Source organism: Diospyros lotus, chromosome 6 (assembly GCF_014633365.1).
Source record: "Diospyros lotus cultivar Yz01 chromosome 6, ASM1463336v1, whole genome shotgun sequence".
In the NCBI taxonomy this organism is placed as follows: Eukaryota; Viridiplantae; Streptophyta; class Magnoliopsida; order Ericales; family Ebenaceae; genus Diospyros; species Diospyros lotus.
The window spans coordinates 34,581,632-34,592,992 of NC_068343.1; the positions used below are offsets into that span (position 1 = coordinate 34,581,632).

At 38.6% G+C, this 11,361-nt stretch overlaps 1 protein-coding gene and 1 long non-coding RNA gene across 2 annotated transcripts; both read right to left on the reverse strand.

Moving 5' to 3' along the window:
* Positions 1–629: 629 nt before the first annotated feature.
* LOC127804486 (uncharacterized) lies at positions 630–5,272 on the reverse strand. Its single transcript, XM_052341355.1, has 6 exons — positions 4,941–5,272; positions 4,541–4,778; positions 3,853–4,436; positions 1,494–1,629; positions 819–1,396; positions 630–705 (listed from the first exon to the last, which is right to left on the reverse strand). Exons 1-6 carry the CDS (start codon positions 5,270–5,272, stop codon positions 630–632), a joined length of 1,944 nt encoding a protein of 647 aa, XP_052197315.1.
* A 3,441-nt stretch (positions 5,273–8,713) lies between these two features.
* On the reverse strand, positions 8,714–10,538 carry LOC127804932 (uncharacterized). The gene is made up of 3 exons (XR_008023773.1): positions 10,085–10,538; positions 9,740–9,801; positions 8,714–8,900 (listed from the first exon to the last, which is right to left on the reverse strand). It is a non-coding gene; the product is annotated as an uncharacterized LOC127804932 (long non-coding RNA).
* Positions 10,539–11,361: the final 823 nt, after the last annotated feature.

The following is an 11,361-nucleotide window of genomic DNA, read 5'->3' on the forward strand; positions in this document are numbered from 1 at the left end:
GCCTAATCATGACATATCAAATCTATCGACGAATAGTTTTACGTCACGTGTTATTAGGATTTGAGCCACCATTATTGCTTTTATCTTATGGCGCCATGTGTCCCTCGAGACTTGGGCCACCATCATTACTTTGATCTTATGGCGCCAAGTGACCCTTGGGATTTGGCCACCATCATTATTTTCATCTCATGGCGCTAAGTGTCCCTTGGGATTTGGGCCGCCATCATTACTTCCATCGAAATATCATCCCACTTCCAAATAGGAATGGGTAGGGATTGAATCAATCCCGCAGGTCGTTGGTGTTCTTCCTTTACTTGCTGACAAACCAAGCATCTAGAAACAAATTCTACTACATCCCTCTTCATACCAGGCCCCCAAAATAAACATCGTAAGTTCTGATACATCTTCGTCGTGCCTAGATGAACAGTGTATTGTGCACTGTGCCCCTCAGATAAAATCTCCTACTTCATCTCTCGATCATCTGGCACACATATACGACTTTGGAACAACAACAGTCCATCTCTTCATCATAGGGTTATCGGGCTCGTATTAGCTCTACCAGGTCTGACTGTATTCCCAAATAAGCACAATACAACCTTAGGGTCTCTTCATTGGCTGCAATGGTCAAGTCATCCAATTGTTCCAACAGCTGCCACTCCTGTATCATCATCATGGCTATAAAGGCTCATCGTCGGCTTAAAGCATCTGCCACCACATTCGCCTTCCCAGGATAAAGTAAGATCGCACAATCGAAATCCTTAAAGAATTCAATCCACCGATGCTGTCTCATATTTAATTCTTTTTGGGAGAACACATACTTGAGACTCTTATGATCAATATAAATTTCTATCTTTTCACCATATAAATAATGTCTCCATATTTTCAAAGCAAAAACCGCAGCCGCTAATTCTAAATCATGAGCGGGGTAATTTACCTCATGTTTCTTTAGTTGTCTGGAAGCATAAGCAATCACACGTCCTTCTTGCATCAATACACACCCTAGGCCCGTGTATGAGGCATCACTGAAGATAATAAACTTCTCCCCACTTCTAGGAATAGCCAACACATGAGTGGTAGTTAGCTTCTTTTTTAACTCTTGAAATGTTGTCTCACAATCATCAGTCCAGTTAAATTGGGCATTTTTACAAGTCAATTTTATCATAGGAGAAGACAATATGGCAAAGCTCTCGATGAATCTCCTATAATAGCCGGCCAATCCCAAGAAGCTCCGAATTTTGGTCACTATAGTAGGCCTGGGCCAATCCACAACAACTCTAATCTTCTCAGGATCCACTACTATGCCATCTCCAGAAACGATATGACCCAATAACCCTATCTGATGGAGACAAAATTCACATTTGCTAAACTTTGCAAACAAATGCTTATCTCTGAGTTTCTGCAACACCATAGATAAGTGTACAGCATGGTCCTCAGGACTAGGAGAATACACCAAAATGTCATCTATAAAAATAATCATAAACCAATCTAGGTACTCTTGAAATACCCGATTCATCAAGTCCATAAACACCATGGGGGCATTTGTCAAACCGAATGGCATCATAACAAACTCGTAATGACCATAGCGAGTTCGGAATGTTGTCTTTGAACATCTTCATCCCTGACTCTAACCTGGTGATACCCCAATCTCAAATCAATCTTAGAGAAAACCCTTGCTCCACGCAACTGGTCAAGCAAATCATCAACTCTAGGGAAAGGATATTTATCTTTCACTGTTACCTGATTCAACTGACAATAATCTATACACGGTCTCAAAGATTCGTCTTTCTTCCTCACAAATAAGATTGGGGCACCCTATGGTGAAGTACTAGGGAGGACACTACAAAAAAATTCATCTTTTGCGACGATTTTTTTGCAGCAGTTTTAAAAACCGCCGCAAAATATATTTTTTGCAGGGGTTTCCGAAAACAGCCACTAAATTTATTAAAAAATTTAATTTTGCGGCGGTTTTTAAAATTAAATTTTTCGACGGTTTTTGAGAAATCATCGCTAAATTCAGAAAATAATTAAATAATTAAAAATAAAAATATTTTAACATTTGCGACGGTTTTGAAAAACTGCTACAAAATTCATTAAAAAATTTAATTTAGAGGCAGTTTTTTGAAAACCACCGCTAAATTTAACAAATAATTTAATAATTATAAATTAATTTTAAAAAATTGCTGCAAAATTCATTAAAAAATTTAATTTAATAGCGATTTTTTGAAAATTGTCGCTAAATTCAAAAATAATTTAATAATTAAAAATTAAAATTAAATAACATTTGCGGCGGTTTCAAAAAATCGTCGCAAAATTCATTAAAAAATTTAATTTAGTGGCGGTTTTTTGAAAATCGCAACTAAATTTTAAAAATAATTTAATAATTAAAAATTAATATTAAATAACATTTGCGGCGGTTTTGAAAAAATGCCGCAAAATTCATTAAAAAATTTAATTTAGCGGCGATTTTTTCAAAACCGATGCTAAATTCAAATAATAATTTAATAATTAAAAATTAAAATTAAATAACATTTGTAGCGGTTTCAAAAAATCGCCACTAAATTTCGAAAAAAAATAAAAAATTTACAAATAAAATTAAATAACATTTGCAGCGATTATAAAAAATTATAGCAAAATTTATTAAAAAATTTAATTTTAAGAAAATAAAAAAATAACAAAATTTTAATATATAAAGTTTTTTATAATTTTAAAAATAAATTTTAAAAAATATATAAAATCTTCTTTTAATTTTTTAATCAATTAATTTATTTAAAAAATAATCAATTAATTTATTTTTATTTTATTCCATTACTCTTTTAAACAATAATTTATTTATTTATTTTTTTCAATTTATAGTAAAGAATATAAATTATAATTCTAGAAAATAGTGATTATATGTTAGTATATAATTTATATGAGTGAAGATTTACCAACAAGGCTTCGCAGCTCATCTGGTTTCACGCGCGTATGTGTTCAATGGGGGTTCTGGGTTCTAGTCTGGGGAAGGGGAGAAAGATGCTGAAAATATATTTCCAGAATCCGTCACGTGGCGCAAGGGGTGCCAGGCGCGCTTGCACTTATCTTATGTGAGCGCAAGCCCACAGTGGTGGGCGGATAGGCGTGCGGCCTAGCCGCGCACACGAGGTTTCATAAATTTGAATTTTTTTGAATTTCAAAATTTTTTGAATTTTTGCGGCGGTTTTAAAACCGCCGCTAAAATTCAATATTTTAGAATTTTTTTGCGGGGGTTTTGAAATCGCCACTAAATATTTTAAAAATCGCCGCTAAATCACTATTTTTGCAGCGGTTTTGAAACCGCCGCAAAAAATATGACTTAGCGGCAGTTATTCCAACAGTTGTTGAAAACCGCCGCTAAATGTTTCGCGATGGCTAATATAGCGGCGGGCGGTTAAAAACTGCCGCTAAATGTCATTTTTTTGTAGTGGGATAAATCCCTTCTCCATCAATTCCTGCAATTGAACCTTCAATTCTTTCAGTTCATTAGGCGCCATCTAATATGGGGTCTTCAAAATAGGCTGGGTACCTGGTATCAATTCCCTTGAAAACTCTACCTCCCTGCGATGGGGTAAACTCGGAAGCTCATCAGGAAATACATCAAGAAAATCACTTACAACTGGTACCTCTATCAATGGTGTACTGCTCCCGCCTTCGGTCGTCACAAATGCCAAATAAGCTTCAACACCTTAACGCATCAACTTCTTAACCTTCATTACTGAAATCTTGGGGGTCACAGATACGGGCTATACATCTCTATACACGAGGGAAGGCTGTAGAGGAGTCTCGAAATATATGATCTTTTGACGGCAGTCAACCTTAGCATAATAACTTGACAACCAATCCATCCACAGTATAAGGTCGAAGTCTCTAAGATCCAAGATCACTAAGTCTCCTGGTAATTTCCTGTCATGGACTTCAATTTCATAGTCAAAAAGTACCTCTCTACCCCATAACTGGTTACATCCCGAGGTGGATACAATCAAATGGAAAGGCAATACAATCCGTGGATGAGGTACATGACTCGCAGCATTCAATGCAATAAATGAATGCGAGGACCCTGTGTCAAAAAGAGCACGAACATCATGATTATATAATGAAAGAATACATTGGATAGTACTGGCCCCCTTCTCCACCTCAGCTGCTGTGAGAGAAAACACTCGGCCCTGCACCTGAGGACTCTCCATAGCAACGGAATGCTGAGTAACCGGTGAAGATCCTCGTGGGCCTGCTCCTAAAGCTCTAGAGGCTGCTGGCCTATGAGTACCCCTCTGACTCAACCCTTCTGATCTCTGGCCTCGACTTGGCATTGCTCTAGAATAAGTGTTCTCCATTTGCCCCTGCTGCCCGCATCTATAACAAGTCACCTCGAGCATGGATGAGACCTCCAAACTACGTGGGTAATCCCTACGTACATGCCATGCCTGGCAACATAAATAGCAAATCAGCTGCCCGAAGAGACAAGGCCCCCAGTGCTTCTTCCCATAACGAGTACATGATGGAAATCTCATAGTCTCACTACTCGAACCAGGTTCTCCCTCATCTTCTTGCTACTGGTAGATCCCTGGGAAGCTTTGGATCCTTTAAAAAAGGCCCGGGCTCCTCTCCACTCTCCACAATCACGCTCAATGGCATAAGCCCTCGGCATCACTATGGGGTAATTTGTAACTCTCACACCACCATATGCATGTTGGATCTCGAGATGCAACCCTTGCTGGAACTTAGAAGCCTTCTTCTCCTCTGTAGAAATCAAATCAGGGGCATACCTAGCTAAGGCTGTAAACTCAGCTTCATACTATGCCATTGTCTTGCTGCCTTGGACCAACTCTATAAATTCATACACTTTTTGCTCCTTATACCATGCTGGACAATAATTTTCATTAAATGTATTTTGAAATTCTGCCCAGGTAGGGTCCCTAGGCCCATACCTTTGACAAACTGTCTCCCACCATTTCTCTACATCATCTCTAAGGAGGAATGTTCCCATCTGCACATTTTGGGCTTCCGTACAACCCATAGAGCGAAGGTGTTTTTCTATAGAAAGCATCCAATTTTCTACCGCTGCTATATCTATCCCTCCAATAAATTCTAGCGGTCGAAGCGCCATGAAGTTCTTCAACAGCTGACCCCCGTCACTACTTCCTACTCCCTGCACTCCAAGATTTACCATGGGTTCTTCCACTTCCCTGTGCTCATGTCCAGGTTGATTATTCGCTAACCAGTTAATAGCTTGAAAAATCCCCGCTAGAGTGCCATGCATCGCAGCCGTCCCCTAACGTAAATCACTACTAGACCCTTCTGAAGCCTCAGGCGCGGCCTCAGATGCTGCATCAGGGATAGCTGTGGCTCATCCCCTTCCTCGAGTTCGTGGTCGTCCTCGATGAGCACTCATATCCCTGAACACATATTAGAATTAGAATCCAATTCACAATTATAAGACTTCGCTAAAAGCTCATATCAAAGACTAACACACCCCTAACTCTACTCGACATCCTATATGCGTGGGGTCATCTCTCGACTACTCTGATACCAACTTTGTAACACCTTCTCCCCCAAGCTACCCCATTCCAGGGCAACCTAAAAGAGTGGGTGTTAGGGAACATAGAAGAGTCAACACCTACTCACAAGCATACATACATCTGACATCCATCAAACTCAATCCCAAAACAAATGACTTCAAGGGTTACAAACACAACTTTTCATTAAGTTACATTACACCCAAAATAAAGTCCATACATCTACCAACACATCTTTCCCAAGACCATTTAGATCAAGAAGGGACTGACACGCGCACATGTTTACCCATCCTTCTTGCTCGACTCCCCGCCTGTCATTTCTTTACCTTTACCTAGAATGAAGGAAAGTACAACGTGCGCTACAAAGCTCAGCAAGTATAAGAAATAAGAAGAAAAGGCATGGCAGATAATAATATGCTACAGGTGTGGTGAATAAGCTTATAGACGGAAATGATTGATTACAACTCTGGAGTTACACACACACCCATAATGATAATGCCATGTATAACACACATAAAAACCAATCAGCACATAATTGGTCAGTGGCTCCACATAACAATATAAAATGCATCATAATACATACACTACAAGAAAAATTAGTTTTTGTGACGGAAAAATCCATCACTAAAACTAGAAATTCCATCACTACATTTTTTAGTGACGGGTAAGGAATCCGTCACTAAAGTGGGCGTCACTAAATTTTAGTGATGGATTTTTGGATCCAGTCACAGATCTGTGACGGCTCTATAACCCGTCATTGATTTGTGACAGGAATTCCCCGTCACAGATCCTTTTAAAAAATTAAAAAAAAAATAAAAATTAATTTTTAAATAAAAAAATAAAAATTTAATAAATAACAAAAACCTTTTTAAAAATTTAAATTATATATATAATAAATAAAATTTTTAAATTAATTATAGAAATAATTATAAATTTACATTAAAAAGAAAATATTAAAAATTTGAAATTGAAACTTTTACAGTTTTAAATAAAAAATAATATTTATTAATATAATTACATAACAAAATAAGATACATTTATACTATGACTACTAAATAACAATCAATAATTTTTACATTTTAATTTCTAAATGTAACAAATAATATAAACAATTAAACTAAAACTAAACTACACAAAATAACTAAAATTAAAATAACACAAAATAACTAACTTTAAACAATTAAACTAAACAAAACTAACAACACTGAATAACACAAAATAACTAAAATTAAACTAACAAAACATAACTAACTTTAAACAATTAAACTAAACTAAACTAACAATACAGAATAATTAAAATTAAACTAACATAAAATAACTATTAACTGAATGATAAAACTAATCTTAAATTAAATTACCTCCGAAAGATTGAAAAAAGATAGTAATGGCACAGAGGCGGCACCGGCGAGAGGCAGTAGTGAACGAAGAAAATAGCGCGAAGAGAGATGGGGGAGAAGAAAGAAACCGCAGAGGGAGATGGGGAAGAAGAAAACAGTGCGGAGGGAGATGTGGGAGAAGAGAGAAATCGCAGAGGGAGAAGAGAGAAATTGCAGAGGAGGATGGGGAAGAAGAAAATAGCTCGGGGAGAAGAGAGGGAGGGTAGGATTTTAAAGTTGTTGTTTAGTGACGGGGCTGACAGCCCATCACTAAATCTGTGACGGGGGCTGACATCCTCGTCACTAAATAGTGAGTTTAGTGACGAGGCTGTCAGCCCCCGTCACTAAATCTGTGACGGGGCTGACAGCCTGTCACTAAATCTGTGACAGGGGCTGACATCCCCGTCACTAAATAGCGAGTTTAGTGACGGGGTTGTCAGCCCCCGTCACTAAATTTGTGACGGGGGTGACAACCCGTCACTAAACAGCGAGTTTAGTGACGGGGATGTCAGCCCCCATCACTAAATTTGTGACGGGGTTGATAGCCAGTCACTAAATCTATGACGGGGCTAACAGCCCCATCACTAAACAGCGAGTTTAGTGACGGGGCAGTCAACCCCTATCACTAAATCTGTGATGGGGGCTAACAGCCCCGTCACTAAACAACGAGTTTAGTGACGGGGTTGTCAGCCCCATCACTAAATCTGTGATGGGGGATGACAGCCCGTCACTAAATTTGTGACGGGGGCTGACTGCCCCGTCACTAAATAGTGAATTTAGTAACAGGGGCTAACTGCCCCGTCACTAAATCTTAAATTTTATATAAAACTAACCTTAAATTTTTTAGTGACGGGTGTCTGTCACTAAATCCGTCACTAATTTGTGACGGGTATGTTCCCGTCACAAAATCCATCACTAAATTTAAATTTTCTTGTAGTGATACCGGCCTGTAGCTGATACCTATTCCCAGAGAAACTGGAATAACATGTGAACCATAAGTCATATCTTATATACTTGGCTATAGCCATACATATATATATATATAAATATATAATCTCACCCATGGTCGTTACCAATAGGCGCGCCCCTCAATCGTCACCGTAGGAGCGTAACCCCAGTCAGGCTAATGCCTACTGATTTTGGGGGATATATCCCGTCGATACATAATCTCAACGCGCATAATCATCTTTGTCCATGCCTTTTCCAATGCACATGCAACACATAGAGTGGTCACATACAAATTGCACGTGTGATAGAAATAAGAACTGATGCTCATGCTCACTCATGAGATGTTATGCTGGAGGTCAAGCCAAGACATGCTCGTGATGCACAATTACCACTCCTCAAGACATGCCATGACAATGTGTATATGAGCAATTTAAAGTTATTTTTAGTTTATAAACATGTTCAACACAGTCAGCCAATAACACTGAAATATGGATTTCTTACTTAAGCTTCAAGATCACAGTGAGATATGCTAGTAAGGGCATGGAGAAGAAACAAGTCTCCCATGCAAAATTCCACTTAAAGCTCCATTCCTAAGATTAGTGGGGAGAAACAAGCCCCACATGGCTGTTAGAAACTTTCTCTCGAGCTTAAATACCCTAACCCCAGTCCTGCTCTCAAGACACATAGCCAACCTGTAACGCCCCACTTTTCAATTACACAGTGAAGCAATAAGATATTCATTATATGCTAATAATGACCTCGAGCGTTATTGGAAATCCTTTATCAACGGAAGCAAGGATCGAACCTGAGTATGCTAAATAGCTAGGATTTCCACAAGTTTAAATAAAAGTATGTCACGCATCCATATATCAAAAGTTATAGCAACTTCACAATTACATCCTTAAGTATCTTAACTACTATTTACATTACAATATTGGGGTTACACGGGTATACAAACAAATCCATCTCTAAATCAGCCAAGCGCCACCTCTCAATCCTTGCTCATGCTGGAACCTGGAGCCTGAAACACTTAATACTTCCGACAAAGCTGGGACGAGGAATGTCCCAGGGGTATGAAACACCCGAGTTAGATTATTACATCTAAGTGAGTGGTACAGGGAAAGAAACAATGCATGTAAGAGCAAGATGCAGTTATGCTAGGAAACAAGCAGAAATAAGTATAAACCTTCCAAGACCATATCAAAATAAAACCTCCCCGAGTCACCATCATCCCTTCCAGCACTTGTGTCAAACCTCACAGCCTCACCTCCAGGCTAAGCCCCACCTCTAGGCATGTGGTCGTGGTCCAATCCCTCAGCCCCACCTCTAGGCATGGGATTACGAGCCACCACTATGCCCTTCGGTACTTGTATGAAACATCTCAGCCCCACCTGTAGGCACGGGATCGTAGTCTAACCCCTCAGCCTCACCTCTAGGCACGGCCCCACCTTTAGGCACAGGATTACTACCCCGATCCTCGTGATGTTTCTACAAGCAGCCAACAAGTTCCCGATCCACCAATAGCAACCATCACCAAACAACATGTTGAAAACAAAGCAGAAGGAATATGTACAACTAAGGAATATCAAGTAGGCATAGCCTCACCTGTAGGCACGGTGCACAAACTAGGAAAAATATAATATGCAATCCATAAGCTACGAGCAAGAGTAGTCATGTTTAATCCCATCGACGAATCACAACAACAAACTCCGTGATCAAGCAAAATAGGAAAGAAATGCTCGAAAATAGGGAAACATGAGATGTAAGCAACAACCATCCACAAGTGGAAACCAAGAGTGATCAATAGGAATCAAGGAGCATGCATAAGAACCTCTCACAAATGAAACCAAGAATGCTCTAGAGGAAGCATGCATGAGAACCACTCACCTTGGTCGTTTTCCTTTCGATAGCACGATTTACAGCCCGATTTCTTGCACTAGGGGCTGTTTCTGCAGAAATTATGGATTTGAGTAAACCAAACCTTGAATATTTTATACAGGGTTGTAGGTAATTAAAATAGGAGAACAACGGTGAAAATTTCAGGCTAAACGGAGGTCGGATGCGCCCTTACGGGCCCTCGGAAGGGTGGCCACGCGCTACCCCTTCTCTATTTTGCAACCCAAAATTAAAATGGCCATAACTCCTTCATTTTAACTCCGATTTGACTTCCGTTTGAACCTACGAACTCCCCTTTTAGTGTACTACGACCCTACGAAAAGAACAATGACTTACCTTTTAGCTTTCTTTTCCGTTTTTGGTGATTTCCAATCTGGTCTCTCTTTCCTTCCTTCTTTGCTTTTTCTTTTCTTTTTCTTGCACTTGCTTTCTTTCCTTTCTCCTTTGCTTCTCGTGGCCCTTCCTCCTCCCCTTTATATAGCCTTTAAATGCCCAAATCCTCAAGATTTTACTTGGCCACCAAGTTGCTCATTTTCCACCCAAGTAATCATCACAACTTTAAAATTTTGCAATCTTCTCAAGCAAGCCTTCATTTCTTCCAATCCTAAGCTTCCAAGTACACCTTCACGTGGCCTTCAAGATAAGCTCCATCTTCTCCTTCCTTTGCAAGCCAATTCAAGTCTTACAAGTTAAGTCTCTCAAGTCAAGTCTCCCAAGTTAAGTCTCCCAAGTTAAGACTTTTAATCATTATAACCAATCTTCCTATTCAAGCTTCTCCTTTCTTCCAATCTCATTTCTCCATTTGCCCTTTACGTGACCCTTTATTCAACCCATCTTATCCTTATCTTTTAGCAAGCGAATAACATGCTTCCAACTCCATTTACTTTTGAATTAAGAAATAAAGGTAATCATGGTTTAAGAATTTTGAATACAATTATTCAATATAATCTTTCCACCTCAAGGCTTCTCCCACAAGCCTTTATTATGACCATAAGTCTTCCAATGAAAGTTTACCAACTCAAAACTTTCCTAACAAGATTTTATCATGACATTCATTTGGAGACGTTATCCTTTACCAACTCAAGGCTTCTCAAACAAGCCTTTATCATGACAATTATTATCCTTTATTTTCCATTTAAGTCCTTAAAACCATTTCCATTTTACTTAAGCCTAAAACTTCCATTAAAACACTTTATTGCATCATCCAACCTTTATATTAAATTTTGGGGTATTACACAACCCATAACACAATAAAATCCAAGAGAAAAGAGGAAGGAAGAGAGAACTTGCCTTATATTTGACCTATCAATCACTAGGAACTCCTTTGATAGAAGAATCTATGTAACACCCCCATTTTTTCAGATATATAATGAAGTTAAATACAAGCTAATATCCCCCAAGGGCGTTATGAAAATTCTTACCAACGGAAGCGAATGATCGAACCTAATAACTAGCTAAAGCTAGATAAAAAGGATTCCTAATAGTAAAACCTCTAATGTGACTTCCAAAATTCAATAAATATATCTTACCGCGAATACAATACATAGCAATCATGACTTACAACTTTAACAGCATAATAAATAAATCCAAGCCTTACATAACCCCTGTTTATA

Excerpts from the sequence above, each read along its gene's own strand:
- LOC127804486 (XM_052341355.1), bottom strand. The coding sequence starts at position 5,272 with ATGCATGGCACTCTAGCGGGGATTTTTCAAGCTATTAACTGGTTAGCG. Across the intron at positions 4,779-4,940 it reads TGGGAGACAGTTTGTCAAAG|GTATGCCCCTGATTTGATTT; the intron begins GTATGGGCCTAG and ends AGCCTTAGCTAG. Across the intron at positions 706-818 it reads ATTGATCATAAGAGTCTCAA|ATGCTTTAAGCCGACGATGA; the intron begins GTATGTGTTCTC and ends ATGTGGTGGCAG.